The sequence below is a fragment of the Prionailurus bengalensis genome, chromosome B3, assembly GCF_016509475.1.
Source record: "Prionailurus bengalensis isolate Pbe53 chromosome B3, Fcat_Pben_1.1_paternal_pri, whole genome shotgun sequence".
Classification (NCBI taxonomy): Eukaryota; Metazoa; Chordata; class Mammalia; order Carnivora; family Felidae; genus Prionailurus; species Prionailurus bengalensis.
The window spans coordinates 17,221,581-17,240,358 of record NC_057355.1 but is presented as its reverse complement, the minus strand read 5'-3'; the positions used below and the strand labels follow the sequence as shown (position 1 = coordinate 17,240,358).

The 18,778-nt window shown below is 46.3% G+C and overlaps 1 protein-coding gene across 1 annotated transcript in view; it reads left to right on the top strand.

Moving 5' to 3' along the window:
- LOC122468289 (protein FAM169B-like) overlaps positions 1–18,778 on the top strand; it is a 91,169-nt gene that overhangs the window by 18,766 nt on the left and 53,625 nt on the right. Inside the window, exons 2-3 of the mRNA XM_043554777.1 lie at positions 1,957–2,087; positions 5,847–5,946. Coding sequence (XP_043410712.1) covers positions 1,957–2,087; positions 5,847–5,946 — 231 coding nt within the window. The remainder of the gene's footprint in view (positions 1–1,956; positions 2,088–5,846; positions 5,947–18,778) is intronic.

Below are 18,778 nucleotides of genomic sequence, written 5' to 3'. Positions count from 1 at the left end.
TTTGAAACATTTGTATCAGTGCATTTATAGTTGTAATTTTTGGGTACACATTTTATACTCAAATATTTTTTTAATGTGTATTTATTTTGAGAGAGAGAGAGAGAGAGAGAGAGAGAATGTGGGGGAGTGGCAGGGAGAGAGGGAGAGAGAACAGGAGAGCTGTCAGCCTCCCGATGCGGGGCTCGATCCCACGAACCGTGAGATCACGACCTGAGCCGAAATCAAGAGTCAGACGCTTAACTGACTGAGCCACCCAGGCGCCCCTCACATCCTTTTTTAGAACATTGAATAGCGGGAGAATGTATTTGCTCATCTCTCTGTCAGTCTGTGTGTGCCCACGACACTGTCCGCATGTAAAGCCCGGGGCAGGGTTTGGGCATATGCAGAGGCGGGGCCCTGGTCCACAGCGTTCCTGACATCCCTCCTTTTCTGTGAGCGTTTCCCCCAGTAACGAATCCATGGCAGTAACATTCCTCACAGGCAAAGACTGGGGACTTGAAACCCTTTGCTCCTAACAGCAGCCCGTTTCCTGAAAAGTAGCTGGCAGGAGGAATGGAGGTTCTGAGAGAAAGGTGGGAAGCCGCTATCTCTGTGAGTGTTTATGTGAAGGCTTATCTTTCTTGAGGAGGTAGAGGAGGGGAGGAGGAGGAAGGGGGTGATCAGGCAGCCATTTTGGCAGCCTCACCCCCGTAGGAGGCCCAGAGCTGAATCAGAGGCAGGATCCACAGAAGAGGAGGGGGCGACAGAGTCCCCTCCCACTTGGGCACATGCCAGCCAGAGGCCAGCCAGCATCTCAGGGGAAAGCCGACTGCTGCTTCCAAGCTGAATTGGATGCTATCAATTTGTATGATTATTCAAGGATGTAATTTTCCTTTACAAGTGTGATGATAAGAAAGAGATGCTGAGGAGGAGCCAGGGGAAAACTTGCAAATTAATATATACACTAGTCTCCCTGTGTATGGACATGTGGGTTTACAGTTCCTACTAACTAGTACATTTCAACTCTCTTACACAACAGTAGCCCAACTCAGGGAGAAGAATTGGCAAATCTTATCAGCCTGCGCAGCGAATATGGAAGCTGCCAAAACTCAAGCTGGCTTTGTCAGTGTTATCAGGGTTCTAACCAGGGTGCCCAGGTAGCTTAGTCGTTAAGCATCTGACTTCCACTCAGGTCATGATCTCACGGTTCATGAGTTTGAGCCCCGCATCGGGTGAGCTCGAGCCCCGCTTCCGATGAGCCCCGGATTTCTCTCTCTCTCCCTCTCTCTCTGTCTCTGCCCTTTGCTTGCGCGCCCTCTCTCTCTCTCTCTCTCTCTCTCTCTCTCTCTCTCAGAAAAAAAAAAAAGTTCTAACCAGCTAGCGTGGGCTCTCAAGGTATCTGCCTGTGCACATGGCTGCTGTGGCTGACTCTCTGGGAAGATAGATACTTGGGAACCCATTTGATGGTTTGGGTTTATGGAAGGAAGTTTCTGTAGCGTTGCAAGAGGGTGTGGGTGGAATGTCCTATCCCTCCAGGGTTGCTGCCACCCCTGCCATTGAGAATGTCTTCTGGTTTCTTTTGGCATCTGTTGCAGCACTTTTTCATTGAAAAAAAATAGGTGAACATAATTTTTACAGCAAGTGTTAATTGTGTGCTTAAAACAAAAAACAAAAAACAAAACCCAGCAGGGCGCCTGGATGGCTCAGTTGGTTAAATGTCTGACTCGTGATTTCAGCTCAGATCATGATTTCATGGTTCCTGAGATCGATCCTCACATTGGGCTTTGCCCTGACAGCGTGGAGCCTGCTTGGGATTCTCTCTCTCCCTCACTCTCCCCCCACCCCCCCCCCCCACCTCATGCCTTATCTCTCTCAAACACACACATACACATACACCAAACTTAAAGAAATAAAGGACTTTCCCTTTAACAAAAGAGTAAATCTAATGTCATTTCTTGCTGTCTTTCCTCCTTGCAGGCATTTACCCAGTGGATATTTTGGAAGATGACCCTGAAAGGCATCTGGAAGCAACTCTGGGTTATTATGTGACACTCAGGGAAGGGATACGGTCCTCAGTAGAGGTTTTCTCTCTTCCCACTGGGGAGCAGGTATGTGTGATGTTCCTTGTTGGTAGAAAGCTCTGGAAAAATCTAGCTCACTAGAAAGTAGAATGTTAGTACTAGAATGAATATTATAGATTAAGAAAATAATAACTTCCAGAGTGAATGCTAGAATAATTCCACTTTGAGAAGCAGAAGGAATCCTAGAATAGGTTTTGGGAGTCCTGGGTATAAAGTCCAGTTATGCGAGGCAGTGAGTGAGACAGCCTGTTGTGAATCCCACATTTATCGCTTACTAGCTGTGTGATCTTGAGCAAGTGTCTTAACCTCTCTGGTTTTGGTGTTCTTATATTTAAAACTGGGACAATAACAGAGCTTATCTGGTACTGTTGTTATGGGGACTGAAGGAGACACTGTGTGATGCCTGGTTGGGCCTCAGTTTCCCCATGTGTAAAATGAAGGGATTGGTTGCTCTTTGGTCTCTAGGGTTTGGCTCAGTTTTAAAATTTTGTGATTTGGAATGAAGTTTTGTCAGCTGTAATGTAATTCTATAAAAAATGATTTTTAGTACCGATAAGATTGCATTTTTTAAAAAAAAGTTTATTTATTTTGATAGAGAGCGAGTAGGGGAGGAGCAGAGAGAAGGGGAGAGAGAGAAAAGGGTAGAGACAATCCAAAGCAGATTCCATACTGTCAGTACAGAGCCCGATGTGGGGCTCGAACCCGTGAACCATGAGATCATGACTGGAGCCTAAATCAGACGCTTAACCGACTGAACCACCCAGGCGCCCCAAGATTGCCTTTTGAATAAGGACTGGAAGGGAACAGAGAGAAATGAAAAACATTTATTTGTTAGGATGGTGGGACTGTGGGTAAAATTTTAAAATCGTGTTACCTTTAAGAATGTTTTTTCCCCATGCAGTAAGTAAAAAGAATATGTGAATCTTGGGCTGTACCTAAGTCAGTCACGTTTCTTTCAGATTTGAGTCTGATGTTCGACGAGACAAGATTTTCTTGTTTTATAAGATTTTACTCGTATCAGATATCATTGCTGTCTACCCGGCATAGTAGGGTTGTTCCAGAGTTAATTAGAAAAGTGGCCTGTGCAGCTTATATAGTGTGGCTTCCTTGAGATTTTGGAGATGCTAATTCATAATCAACTCCTAGATGAATCTCTGGGGTGATTCCACATTGTTGATCTGCAGAGGGAGGTCCCTGCACGCACACGCTTTCAGCGCCCCCTAGTGGCGGTTAAGCCGGAAGAGGACGCAAGCTGTCCATTAGGGTTAGGGTTGCTAATTCTTGGGGAGCCAGGTGGGACCGAGTGTGGGGAAGCCTAGATAACCTGAGAAGCTGGTGAAATCCAAGAGTTAGCCCTGGAGTACCTTAGGATGCAGTTTCAATCCTCTGCTTTCATTTCACGCTTATTTATGAGATTCCCTTCCTTAAAAAACCCGAATATGTAAGTGTGCTCAGTGAGCCAGTAATTTTAGTGTTCTTAGCAAAAACATAACAAAATAAGACAGTTTTTAAAATTAAGTTGTTTGGGGCGCCTGGGTGGCGCAGTCGGTTAAGCGTCCGACTTCAGCCAGGTCACGATCTCGCGGTCCGTGAGTTCGAGCCCCGCGTCGGGCTCTGGGCTGATGGCTCAGAGCCTGGAGCCTGTTTCCGAGTCTGTGTCTCCCTCTCTCTCTGCCCCTCCCCCGTTCATGCTCTGTCTCTCTCTGTCCCAAAAATAAATAAACGTTGAAAAAAAAATTAAAAAAAATAAAATTAAGTTGTTTTTATGTGACAGAAATGCTGAAATGACTTTATATCTATCTGCTTCTCCCCCTTAAAGGGAAATAAGTTTCCACGAGAACATTATCCATTTGTTTTCCTACCATTTTAGCAATTACTTAAGCAATGGTAGCCGTTTTGTACCACTTAGTGGTTGAAATAGTCTAATTTGGGGTGGCATCGGACCTCCTCATCGCTTTTAGCAAATTTAACTTTTCTTTTTGAATCCAGAGAAATTTTTCCAAACAAAAAGGAAGATGAGAAAGCGGTTTGAGGATATGTCGTACCCCATCGATCTGTTCTTCAAAAAGTCCTAATGAACTGTTTCCAGTCTTGAAATTGTCCTATCACGTTTAAACAGTAATACTTATGATTTTTTTTTTCTGGTAATAAACCACCGTATGCTGGGATAATTAATTGTATTATTAATTGCATAATTAATAATATTTTGTATAATATTTGGGAAACTGTAGCCAGGGACAGATAGAATTAAAAAAAAACCAAAGCTAACTGCTGTGAACATTTTGACATGTTTCATTTGATTTTTATTTCTGCATATACATTTTAAACATTCAGGTCCTCTCAGAATACAATATTGTCTGTAAGAAACATCTTTTTATGTCAATACAATGCTCTGTGTGTATATTTTTGAAAAGATTTTATTTCTGGGGGCGCCTGGGTGGCTCAGTTGGTTGAGCATCCGACTTTGGCTCAGGTCATGATCTCGTGGTTCATGAGTTCGAGCCCTGCATCAGGCTCTGCACTGACAGCTCGGAGCTCAGAGCCTGGAGCCTGCTATAGATTCTGTGTCTCCCTCTCTCTCTGGCCCTTCCCCACTCACGCTGTGTCTCTTTTGCTCTCAAAAATAAATAAACATTAAAAAATGTAAAAAAAAAAAAAAGATTTTATTTTTAAGTAATCGCTACACCCAAAGTGGGACTGAAACCTCCAACCCCAAGATCGAGAGTCGCATGCTTCACCCACTGAGACAGTCAGGGGCTCCTGTATGTATTGTTTTTAATGGCCTGTAACAGCCCTCTAGTGGGTAAACTGTGCTTCACAGAACCACCATGGGAGGGCCAGCTCGGAGACTGTCCCTAACGGTGACTTGAATTTGTTAAGAAACAGTTCTCCAAAACCACGGAGGCCTGCTGTAAACTTTTACAGGCATCCTGCCTGCCTCGCTCAGCTGACACATTCTTTTCTCATTTTCTTATACTCTCCTCGGTTTTCAAAACAGGCTTTGCAGTGGAACATGTTGGCCTTTTGCTTTGGGAGCCAGGAGCAGTGGGCTCGATGGCCCCAAAGAGGGCTGGGATGGCAGCGCTTTTGAGAAGGCTCTCGGACAGTCCCCGCATTACAGGCTCCACACATGCTGCTTGGTGTTCCTCTGGTTCATAAGCACACAGGCACCGGCACTGAGGTTCTCTGCCCCTGGGCCGTCCCAGACCCAGAGCTGAGCCTGCAGGGCCCAGAGAGGGTATGGGTTTATTGAGACGGCTTGCGGAGACCAGTGGCAGGGCGGCAGGCAGCCTGAGTGGCATCGTGGATGGACACAGGCTTGTTGAGGCTGTTTCTATGGAGTGGCCACAGGAATACAGTGGAGGCCAGCCTGGCAGGTGCAAGCCCGAGGTGAGCGTGTGGCCATTGGCTTTTGTAGGCTGAGGCCCAAGGGGGATTTGGGTGGGGGGGGCTGATGAAGCCCAAAGCATATGGAAGGGAGGGACTGGAAGGGTATCAGTTGAGTAGGTATTTAATCAGTCCTTGGATAGATGGACAAGTAAACAATGGATGGAGAGGGTTTTGCTGGGTGGGAGACAAAGGAAGGGCCTTTGTCACTTGCCACTTGTGTTTAGCTCAGAGTGGGTAAAGGTTTCCATTTCTAAATTGCCTCCATCCTGTCAAATTAACCTCCGTGTAACGGTTCTTTTGGTGAATATTGTGCTAGTTAATTGTTAAGTCATTTCCCGTGCCCTTACCAGGATGACAGAACAAAATGGTGATGTCATTATTATTTTTTTTTTTCAGATTAAACTGGAAGCTTCGTCTGTTTGCTTTTGCACCATGTACCGTGACGAACCTCAACATAAAATATTAGCCTTGGTTAATCCCCAGGACACAAAGACAGGTTGGTGGTTATTAATGGATTAAGCAAGAATTCTGATTGAATTGCTTTTGCAGCTAATGGAATTAAATACATGGAATGGTGGTTGTACTCTTAGGCCGGACCTAGAAGAATATCAAGGCAGAAGTGATTTATTTTCAGCCTTTAGAGATCTGATAGTGCATTATTTTTGTTTATTGACACACATATTGGCTTTTGTATTAAGACACTAGACACCTTCGGAGAGCCTGGGTGGCTCAGTCGGTTAAGCGCCTGACTTCGGGTCAGGTCAAATCTCACGGTTTGTGGGTTCGAGCCTCGCATCGGGCTCTGTGTTGACAGCTCAGAGCCTAGAGCCTGTTTTGGATTCTGTGTCTCCCTTTCTCTCTCTCTGCCCCTCCCTGGCTCTCACTCTCTCTCTCTCAAAAATAAATAAACGTGAAAAAAAAAAAAGACACTAGACACCCTCATGCCCACGATGACTGTATTCCGAGCTGCCTTTGAGGGTAGTACGTGCTGTTGTTGTTAATAACATGTACGGGTTGTGTGCAGAGGGTGGAGCCCTTTTGTTGGAGTGTCCCCACAGTCCTATGAAGCACAGGGACTATTCTTATCCCCCATGTACAAATCAGGCCTCTGATGGTCAAGTAATTTGCTTCGGGCCACACAGCTAGTGCATTGCAGGGGAGTTTTGCAAGGTGGTGATTGGGTGGGGTTTTGTTTCTGGTGAGGAAGTTTATTTAATCTGTAACTCATTTATTCTTCCGCTGCATTGTGAAGAGACCATTTGTGACTGATTTCAGCTCCTTGGAGTGAGTGCTGAGTTGCATATGGGGTAGGGATCTGGGGCTGTTGGTAGCGGGCGGCAGGAGGTGGCTAGGGGAGAAGGTTCCCAGCCCATCATTCCACCTGGGGCCCAGGGCACCGGTGAGCTGTAAGCAAAACACCTTTGAAGTCTCTGACTTCAAGGGGGCCCCAATTTAAGTTCCATTCTATAAAAACTTTTTTTTAAATGTTTATTTTATTGCTGAGATACACAGAGCATGAGCAGGACAGGGGCGGAGAGGGAGAGGGAGACACAGAATCTGAAGCAGGCTCCAGGCTCTGAACTGTCAGGGCAGAGCCCTGTGTGGAGCTCTAACCCACAAACCGTGAGATCCTGACCTGAGCCGAAGTCAGAAACTTAACCGACTGAGCCACCCAGATGCCCCAGTTTCCTTTCTATTTTGGAAATTTTCTCCTTGATTATACTTTTCTGTGTTTTATGGATGTTTTTTTCGGTGACCATGTATTATTTTCCTAATAAGAAATTAAAAAAGACTAAACCAACCCTTTATCAGTCAGCCCTCTGTAAACGATGTGTTATCTGGTGAAAGTTTGGGGTTACAGATCTTTAACTACAGTTTGCAGACGGGGCTTTCTTCAGCTCTCCAGCCCCCCTGGAGAAAGACCTTTGCTTTTCACCCTGTGTACCCAGCGTTTGTACTCAGAGGACACTCTGCTTGATTGGTGTCACAAAGCCCAAGGTGATATCCTGGACTGGAGAAAGTTATTCAGCCCAGAGACTGTTGTTTCTGCTTCTTTTCTTGTTCATCTGGAGACACAAGTGTTCTTAGCTAGCTCTCTGTGGGAGTTTTTAGCATGTTGGCAAAGCCTCTTCATTGGTCCAAGGCTGAGAGTGGCTGCTGTGTGTGAGAGCTTTCTGGTTCAGGTTCAGGACTCCTTCCATTTCTGCCCAACAAAGCCTTGGTTGCCATGAACAAAGGGGCTATGAGAACCCCTGGCCTTCGGCATTGCCTTGGATTTGGGACTCCACCACCAGGTTAGCGAAAGTAACAAGATGTGCCCACAGGCACTCTTCGGTGAACAGATTGTCAACAAAACTCAAAATATCACTTGCCGATTTTAAGCAAACGTCCAAATATCAGCAGTGCTCTCCCCCCTCCCCCCACCTTTCTTCGGCATTTAACAATATCCTGGTTATAGGTCTTTAACTATAATTTGCATAATGTAAACATGTGACTGACTCATAAATCTGTTTCCTATTTATACTGTACTTAATTTTTTGGTTGTTTTCAAGAATGTATTATAATAAATATTCATAAGCTATGAGAAATCTCACTCTGGACCTTTCCTTATATATAATAGCGCTTTAAATAAAGTTTTCAAATGTTTTCCTACTGGCTGGGGCTCTGTGGTGCTTGCTGAAATTTTGCACGAGTTCCAGAAAGTGCGCAGGTGTTATGCGTACCTCACGCTCTTTAATCTAGTATTTCGAAGCCGACACAAGTGCATGAACGCATCTCCTGTAGGTGGTTTGAACTCGGAAGCAGCGGATGCTGTCATAGACCCTCTTCCCAGCTCTGACCCGCTTGTCACATCACCCCCGTGCCTGGTTGTGACCGTTGTGTCCCTGGTTCCTTTGTAATTCTGTATGGACAGTTACATCGGTGAAGGCCATGTGTGTGTTTGGGTGGACACTAAAGGGATCTGAAGCTGTTTGATAAGCCCCATGTAGGAGTTAATCGTTGAGAAGCTGGTTGAGTCCATCACAGCAATTCTCGATAACCCTGTGAGCAAATGGCAAACATCCTGGAGTTCTGAATTCCCGGGGACAAGCAGTTAACGTGCATGACAGGCTGGTGTTGGGATGTAAGTCATGAAGCTCTCCAGCTTCTTCCTCAAAGATGCTGGAGATGCACTTTCCAGAAAGGTGGTTTGAGAAGCACGTGCCTTCATCCCTGTGGGGTTCACTCTTCGCTGTTTCTCTGATCAGAGGCCGGCCGGTCACCAACGCTGCTGAGGACCCCCATTCCTTAGTTGCCTCTCAAGGGCCTTATCTTTCATTTCTTTCCCCTTGTTTTATTATTCCTTCTATTTTTAAATTCTTAACTGATGTCAAGCGTTTACAGAGATGAAAAAATAACTCCTTATCAAAAAAAGCTGTGGTCTTTTTCTTCTCTCCTGCATTCAATCAAAACTGCTTACCCTAGCATTCCAGATTCCCACCAACTGATGGCCCTTGGCCTTTCCCATTTCCTCCTGTGATTTGCAGGGAAGCATAGGATGAACCCAGACGATGGTGTCAGAGACGACTAATTTGGCATCCTGGCTCTGCCAACCTCCTGGGCGACCCAGAGAAGTGATTTGACCCGAGCTCATTTGTCATTTGCAAACTGGGATGCCTCACTTCACAGGGTGGTGGTGAGCATGAAGTGATTTGTGGCAGAAAAGCTGATGACGCTCTGGACCGTCCAGGGCCAAGAGTAGGCGTGATGCCCGTCATGTTTTTCCGTCATGGTGTCCTTGGCTCTTGCACGTGGAGCTTGCTCTTCCTCCGTCTTCGAGTGTTGTGTGATAGAAGCAGGGGATTTTAGAGCGGGAGGCATTCTCACCAAGTGCTGGCCACGCTTTGGCAGCTGCGTGACCTCCGGATGAATTCTGCCTGCAAACCTCATGGATAGGCAGGCAGTACCACACTAGGCCAGTTTAGCCTGTGTTTGAACAAACCTAACTGTAAGAGAGTTGTTTTCCGTCTACTGATCCCAGACCGCCTCGTGGGATAAGTGTCATCTAGTCCGTCCAAAAGCAACCAATGATCAAGGATGTGCCCGGGAGGACGTGTCTCTGCACCACCCGGGGAAAAAGACACAGATGGCGGTTTTCATCCTCAGAAAGCACAGTGAGCCCCGGCATTGCAGTGGGGCTGCTGGACAGCAGACGTGACCTGGGACTGCGGTAATGGAAGGGTAATATCCTGGTGCAATTACAGATTTGTTCTCTTTGGTGCTGCTGAGACCGCATATGAAGCACACTGGCACTTGTCCATGGAGAATAACCGGGGTGATGAGAGGGCTTGAAACCATTTGAACAAGGCTTGAAGAGACTAGGGCTATTCAGCTTTGGAGGAGGGATGCCGGGGTCCAGAAGCTCATGATTGCAGGGCTGTGTAGATCATTAGGTCCGGTATTTTCCAAGGAGATTTTGGGGGGGGAGTGCGGTTGAATTTCAGGAGAGAAAAGGATGGATGATCTTTTGAATTTTATTTCAATCCTAAATATATCAAGGAAAAAGTTTGCAATTCCTACTAATACGCCTTTGATACTTATCTAACACTTGTTAATCTAAAAAAAAAAAAAAAAAAAAGAAAGGAAAATATGTCTCCCAGCTGAGAGCCCATAGCTAGAATTGTCTAAGGTTTATTTAAAAAAAAATTTTTTTTAGGGGCGCCTGGGTGGCTCAGTTGGTTGGGCATCTGACTTCGGCTCAGGTCATGATCTCGCGGTCCATGAGTTTGAGCCCCGCATGGGGCTCTGTGCTGACAGCTCAGAGCCTGGAGCCTGCTTCAGATTCTGTGTCTCCCTCTCTCTGCCCCTTCTCCACTCATGCTCTGTCTCTCTCTGTCAAAAATAAACTTAAAAAAAATTAAAAAAATCTTTTTATTTATCTTTGAGAGAGAGACAGAGTCAGAGTATGAGCAGGGGAGGGGCAGAGAGAGGGGGAGGTACAAAATTTGAAGCAGGCTCCAGGCTCTGAGCCATCAGCACAGACCCCGATGCGGGGCTTGAACCCATGGATCTTGAGATCATGACCTGAGCCAAAGTCGGACACTTAGCCGACTGAGCCATCCAGATGCCCCTAAGGTTTATTTTTTAAAACAGCAAATGATGCCTCTTTTGTGGCAGGGCTAATAAAGTTGGTATGTAAATCTGTCAGAGTCTTGAGGGTGGTGTCTGGGGAGCACTGGGCTCCAGTCTGGGGCCTCTGCATCCTGGGATAGACTGTTCTATTCTGGGACAGCTCTGAGTATTAGAACATTTCTTCGTAAGGAATCCAAACTGATATGCCCGTATGTCTCCTTCCTGGCCTGGTGCCCCCACGGGGGCCATCCAGGCTTGCAGTTGTAGGCAGGGCTCCTCCACAGGATAGATCTTCCCAGGCGTGGGTCAGCTGCCATGTCTGACACACATTTCTCATTCTTCAGCTGCTCCCCCTGTGACATGGGCTCCAGGGTCATGACATCCTGGATTCTTTTCTGAGTCAGATCTAGGCTTCTCCTGGAACATGGCGTCCAGGGCCCGTATCACAGACGCTGTCGAGGGAAGAACCTGGGTTTTGGAGTCACTTAGACCTGATTTCAAATCCTTGGTCCTTGGTGAGTGGGGTGGCCTGGGTTAAGCTATTTAGCATCTCTGAGCTTCAGTTTCCTGTCTTTTTACTCGGTGGTGTGGCCCGTGGCCCAGCTGTGAGATAGCACCAGGAAGCTTGTTAGAAATAAACGGCTGGAGGTGGAGCAGCTGGGTGGCTCGGTCGGTTAGGCGACAGACCTTAGTTCAGGTCATAATCTCACGATGTGAGTTCAAACCCCGCTTCGGACTCTGCACTGGTGGTGTGGAGCCTCCTTGGGATTCTCTCTCTCCCCCGCTCTCTCTCTGCTCCTCTGCCACTTGCTCATACTCACGCATACTCTCTCTTTCTCTCGAGATAAATAAATAACTTACAAAAAAAAGAAATGCAATTACAATTACTCATCGTGCCTCGGCATTTCAGTGGAACCAACCAAAGGTTGACTCACCTCCAGCTGACAGCTCATTACCATGCATGCCTGGCTTCTGGGCTTTTTCAACACAAACTCATTATTAAAGACATGGCCCCGTCCTCCAAAATTTGTGTTGATGTTTTGAACCCACAGGAAAGACTACTTTTATTCCCATTATATGTATAAACAGATTCATTGAGACATAATTCACATGTCATACAATTACACATTAAAACATTTTTTTAAATGTTTATTTATTTTTTGAGAGAGAGAGAGGATGCATGTGAGCAGGGGAGGAACCGAGAGAGAGAGAGAGAGAGAGAGAGAGAGAGAGAGAGAAAGAGAGAGAGAGAAAGAGAAAGAGGAAGACGGGATCAGAAGATGGCTCAGTGCTCATAGCAGACAGCCCCACGCGGGGCTCCAACTCATGAACTTCGAGATCATGACCTGAGCTGAAGTCAGACACTTAACCGACTGACCACTCAGGCGCCCCATACAACCACCCATTTAAAACCTATAGTTCGATGGTTGTTAGTATATTCATAGAGTTTTGCATTTACCACCACGCTTGCTTTTCGTTATCCCTAAAGGAAGCCAACCTGTCTCCCCTTGTGTGTCACTGTCTTCTGCCCACCTATCCTCCTCAGCCTTAGGCAATCTACTCTGTTTCTATGAATTTGTCTGTTCTGGATGTTTCATATGAATGGAGTCACGGCCTTCTGAGTCTAATTTCTTTCACTTAGCATGATGTTTTCAGGGATCATCCATGTTGTAGATGCTTTAGTACATTTATTTTTATGGTTCCACACTATTCCATTGTATGGATATACTACATTTTATGTATCCATTTATCAGTTGTTGGACATTTGGGTTATTGCCACCATTGGGCTATTATGAATAACGCGGCTGTGGAAATTCATGTACGTGGTTTTGTGTGGATAGATATGCATACGTCTCTTTAAGTCAGTGTTTTTGTTTCCTTCAGATAGATACTCAGAAGTGCAGTTGCTGGATCACGTGGTAGTTTTATTTTAAATTTTGTGAGGAACCTCCATACTGCTTTCCATAGGGGCTGCACCAAAGTACGTTCCCACCAATAGTGCGCAAAGGTTTCTTTTTCTCCACATCCTCACCAAAGTCTTTTTGATACTAGCCTTTCTAACAGGTATGAGGTGATGTGTCATTATTATTTTGGCTTGCATTTCCCTGATGGTGAGTCATATTGGACACTTTGTTATGTACCTGTTGGCCATGTGTATGACCTCTTTGGAGAAATGTCTACTCATCCTAAGTGTGTTTTGAGACTCAGTTTCCAGTGCGTGGAGGGGGTGTTTTCCCATACAACACCAAGTAATTCTCCATATACCAGCTGGGTGTTACACCATTCAACTCAGGTCTGACACCATCTATCCAGAGGTAGCATCGATCCCAGAGGATAAGGAATTCAATCTTATAAGACTCCCGAGTCCCTTCAGATGCCAGTTACAAGCCCAGGCTATTGCTTTTACTTCTGACCAACTGGCTACATATTGGAGGTTCCCATGACCTTGTCTTTGAACTTTCTATGCCAGTTGCACATCTAGATTGTTACCTGTTTTCAGACTGCTATAAAATCAGAGTTTTCTACTTCTTTAGTTTGATTTGTTTGCCAGAGTGGCTCACAGAATTCAGAGAAACATTTCATTTACTAGATTACTGGTTTATATAATAGGATATAACTCAGAACAGCCAGATGGAAGAGTTGTATAGGGTGAGGTATGAGGAATAGGCAAGGAGGTTTCATGTCCACTCCAGGGATGCCATTCTTCTGTTAACTCCACATACTCACCAGCCTGGAAACTCTTCAACCCCCCTCCTTTATGATATGGACATGATAGTTTAAATCATTGGCCATTGGTAATTGATTCACCCCTTAGCCTCTCTCCTGTTCTCAGAGGTCAAGGTGATGGGATTGAAAGTTTCCATGGCTAATCACATGGCTTGTTCTCCTAAAACCAGTCTCTATCTTTAGAAGCTGCAAAAATCATCTTGTTAACCTAACAAGAGACACCTTTGTCACTTAAGAAATTGTAATGAGCTCCTAAAGGAGCTCTGCCAGAAACAGGGATGAAGATCATCCCCGCCCCCTCTCTCTTTCTCTTCCTTGTTATAAATCACAGTATAACACAGATCTTCTGCCCATTTTGTAATCAGATTATTTGGTTTTTTTTCTATGGAGTTGTAGGAGTTCTTTATATATTTTGTATACTAACCCTTTACCAAATATATGATTTGCAAATACTTTCTCCTATTTGGTAGGTTGCTTTTTCATTTTGTCGACGGTTTCCTTTGCTGTGCAGAGGCTTTTTAGTTTGATGTAGCCCCACTTGTTTATTTTGCTTTTGTTGCCTTTGCTTTTGGTGTCAGATCCAAAAATCGGAGCCAAGACCAATGTCAAGGAGTCATTGTGGTTTTTAAAGAATCTTATTTATTTTATGTTTATTTTTATTTTTTAGAACCATTGTGGTTTTGATTTGCATTTCCCTCATGACTAATGATGTTGAACATCTTTTCAAGTGTTTACTGGCCATTTTTATGTCTTCTTAGGAAGAATTATCTATTTCAGACTCTTTGTCCATTTTTACATTGGATTATTTGTGTTCTTATTTTTGAGTTGTAAGAATTCTTTATGTATTCTGGACACAAGTCCCTTATTAGGTATATGATCTGCAAAAAATTTTCTCCTCTTCTATGGGTTGTCTTTTTACTTTCCTTTTAGTGTCCTTAGAAGCACAAAAGTTTCAAATTGAAAAGAAAATTTAAATGTATTTATTTTTAGAGAGAGAGAGAGAGAGAGAGAGCAAGTGGAGAGTGTCAGAGAGAGAGGGGAGAGAGAGAATCCCAAGCAGGCCCTGCACTGTCAGCATAGAGCCTGATGTGGGACTTGAACTCACAAACTGTGAGATCGTGACCTGAGCTGAAATCAAGAGTTGGACGCTTAACCAACTGAGCCCCCCGGGCACCCCTAAAATTTTTTGTTATGGTCAGTTTATCTATGTTTTGTTGCTTGTGCTTTTGTGTCATATCTAAGAACTCTTTGCTTGTTTGAAGAGCAGGTCCTTCCATCCAGTTAGATTAACCCTTCCTTCTGGCTGTTTAGTTAATGTCATTTAGCCTTTGACAGTGTGCATTCTTTTTTTTAAGTTTATTTATTTTATCTTCAAGTAATCTCTCCACCCAATGTGGGGCTTAAACTCATGACCCTGAGATAAGGAGCTGCATGCTCTCCTGACTGAGCCAGCCAGGTGCCCCTGAAGGTGTGCACTTTATTTTTTAATCCAAATCATTCAAAAAATGCTGGTTTTTTAAATTCATGCAGTTATGATACCACTAAATATACACCCAACCTGTTATTTAGCATATATTTCTGGTTCATCCATAAGGAGATTTAAAGATGTTTTCTGAAATGCATGCCTGAAATTAAGAATGGAGGAAATCTGGCTCGTGAAATTAGGATTACTGTGTTTAGGTATTTTCCGAACACTAGCCTGGCACACTTGTTAGAAAAGGTAAGTGAGGCCAGTTTGTCTTTTTTGGTCTTGGTGAATTCATGCTGATTTGATTTTATTTTTAAATTTTTTTTAATGTTTATTTATTTTTAAGAGAGAGACACAGAGCACGAGTAAGGGAGGGGCAGAGACAGAGAGGGAGACACAGAATCCGTAACAGGCTCCAGGCTCTGCACGGTCAGCACAGAGCCCAATGTGGGACTTGAACTCGGGAACAGTGAAGATGACCTAAGCAGAAGTTGGACGCTCAACTGACTGAGCCACCCAGGTGCCCCGATTCATGCTGATTTTAAATCCAGTCTTTCTTTTCTAGGGTCATTATGGACCATCTTTTATAATTCGTTCTAGACTGTCATGAGGAGGGGATGTTCAGGGAACCAGACATTGGTTCCCAGATCTACATCTTCTCCTAACACATTAGGATAGTTCTGGCTCATTTGTTTTTTGTTTTTGTTTTTTTTTTTTGTTTTGGCCCAACCCTGGCCTCCCATACTCTCAGAGATTAAGGGTTACAACTTCAGGATTACATTCGCAGGACTTTCTGGCCCCTGGGACATAAATTCCCTGTGTCTAGAGACTTGAGCTTTTCTGAAAGTAGCTAACACACCCCTCTTGCCTTTGCACTATTTCCAGTTGCCAACCTTGCTCCTAATTTGGAGCAAGTGAAGATGGTCCTCTGTGACCATTAGAGCATCTGGCCAAGGAATGTTTCTACCTCCAGGTTCTCCCCTTGAGTTTAGGCACAGCTCACTCTATTTTCTTGAATATTTTCCTAGCCTGCCCAAACTTACTCATTGCTGCAGTCTTTCCCATATGACCTTAAAGGATTGTGCTGGGCCTGGGGACCTGTCCTTGGTTATGGGGGTGCCTCTTACCCTCTACACTTGGTCTTTTAACATCTGACCCTCTCTGTTGGAAGGTGTCTCGGCAAGCTCCTGGGCCCCATGTATAGTTTTCCTAGATGATGTCTACCTGTTTTCCATGTTAGGAAACCTGCCAGATTTTTTTTCCAGCACTTTTTCTGACAATTGTCTTTTTGATATATATATATTTTTTTCATGTAAAACCCAGAGGTCAGATGATCAGAGGAGACGGTGAAGAATACCAGAGGCTGATTAAAAATGGTAATTTATAATTGAGTCAAATGAAAGAGAGTTAATGCTACAGCATTATAGAAGTTTCTGGAATAAGGGGTCTTTTGGGTATTGCTGGGTGGAGGGAGGGGCCAGCCCTGGTTCTTGGCAGGGAGGTGGCAGTCTGGTCAAAATAGGGGGCGGGAGTTCTCCACTGTCTATTTTCTGGGACCGCTGGTTCTCTTTCCTGGCATTTGGGCTCACTGGTGGTCACACAGTGGTCACAGGGGCTGCCCCTCTGCCCTGCAGGGCTGGGGGCTCTGGACCCAAAGGAGCACCTGCAGAGGCACAGGGGACCCAGAAGCTCATCCCGCCGCCCTGCCACTGTCCCCCAGCAGCTTCCCATCTTGCAGTCTGGCCATGACTCACCTGGTCCCTTCTTTGAATATTTTAAAGTTTCCTTTCACAGAACCTTCTCATTATGCTCCGGGCCCTTGGCTGCTGGGAGGCCATGCTGAGGGCAGTTAGATGCCTCGTGATGCTCTGGAGGATGGCGGGCTCTGGGGCTGGAGACAGGGGTCCTCTTTGGTTCTTCAGCTCTTTGCAGAGTGCCTTATGCGTGCCCAGAAGGGAGGATGAGTGGGAGCACAAGCCAACAGATCCTTGGGAGGACGGTTAGAGCCCAGGGGAGGGATGCCTGGCGGGGAGGGCAAGGGTTGGGGAAACAGTGGGAAGGACGGGACTGGGGGTGGATGGCAGGTACGGGGAGGAGGGGCTGGGAATGGCTCAGCTCTCAGCTGGGCTTGGCGCTGGTGCCTACAGTGCTGGGCAACCGGGAGGGAAAATCACCTTGTGGGTGAGGGGAAGCAGCGCTCGCCTCTGAATGGGTCTGTGGGAGCTCAGATTGGAGGGTGGGGTCTGGGTGGGGGCCTGGGTGCACCTTCAATGTGGGGCACATCCCTGGTGGCCGTTCATTCTCGAGTCATTTCCGGTGGCTCATCTCCGTGGGCGGACCGTCGGCTCTTGGACTGGAGGGCTCTTCCGGGTGGGTGTTGGGCCAGTTCTCCTCCCTGTGCAGGGGCGGGGTGGGGTGGGGTGGGGTGGGGGCGGCAAGGCTGACAAACAACGGGGGATACTTCCGGCGCAGGCGGCCGGAGGAGAGATTGTTTGTGGTCTTTTCACCGCATGTTGACTTCTCTGATTAGAACATCTATCCCCCTAGCTCGCTTCCAGGACGTTTTGTGACCAAGCATAACACTCATCCTTCAAATTGCTGCTAATTTATTTACAGTTTTTGGTGATTGCATGTCATGTGCACCCTGAGAAAAACAAGCAGGGAATCAAAAAATGATGAGTTTTTCCTGGAAAAGCATGCCCATTCTAGGCCTGCAGCGACAGCAACGAGCCAAGGCAAACATTCAGATGAAACTGGAACCTGTGTGGAGCCCGCCTTCCCAGTGGCCGTCGCGGGGCCGGGTGGGATTGCGACATGCCAGGCCCCCGTCCAGGCCTTCTGGGGGCCGCGTTTGGGGCAGGTGGGTGGTGGGTCGGGGGTAGGGGGTGGAAGGTGTGCCCCTGAGGTGCCCAGGGAGCTTCAGAATTGGGGAACCCTATCTGGGATGCTCTTCACCCCTGAGTGTGCTGTCTGGATTTTGGAGAGGGGTCAAGGGGGAAAGGCCAGAAGGTGATGGTGGAAGGGTGCTGTGAATTTGTGACTCCCAGAAAGGGAGCTCTTAATCCTGAGTGGGCCTTAAAGGGAGAGGCCTGGCCTCCTGGCGGGTAGGGTGGATGGGGCTTAAACACAGCTCCGTTTAGTGGGATGGACCTGCCGATGTGACTCGATGAAACGGTGGTTTCTGTCTATTCAGTAAAAAGCAAGCTTATATGGCGGGAGGGGAGTGGGTGGGGGAGAGGCTTGTTGGCCTGGTAAAGTCTGAATTTCAGCACGTGGGGAAGTCATTGCAGTTTTTCTGGCTCTGAAGTGTGATGGCCCCACAGACTCTCGAAGCCAAGTGTAACCAGGGACCCCACCTGGTAACCACCTGGTTACCAGGCACCCCGTTGGTGCAGCCTCCCAGGACTGTGCGGACTTGGGATCCTTATGTTTGAGTCTGTGCTTGCTTTTTGGTGATGCTGAGGGCCCAAGATGGGTCCCTCCCCCCACTTTCCACATTAGTGGAGTCTCACTGAAGTGGGTTTGACAGTTTGGGGGAAAAGAGCGCTGGCCAGAAATGCAGCTTCAGTTTAAATACCTGTTCCCCCTTGGCAGCTAAGGTGCCCGTGTGACCATGGACGTGAGGCCGGGACCAGGTGGCCCCCAGGTTAAGTAGGACCCGAGTTCCCTTAAGCTAGAGGAGCTCCACGCTGGAAGCCGAGGCTTCTGTTTTCCTTGGGCAGTGACCGATGCAGACCGAAGAGCACTCACAGTGACAGCATCGTGTTTTGGGAACACATGTTGGCTATTGTTTGGGATTTTCTTCATTATTCCGTGTTAATTTATGGCACTTACTGTGAGTTGGATTTAAACGTAGGGGAAAACAGCATCCCACAAACAAAGACATGTCATTCTTACCAAGGGACTAATGGTATTTGCAAAACAGGGAAGGTCCAAGGAAAATATTTCTAGTGCCAAAATGGAGCCATTGTCTGGGGGTGGGGGTGCGTCTTTGAGGCATCTGAGGGTTTTACCACTGCAT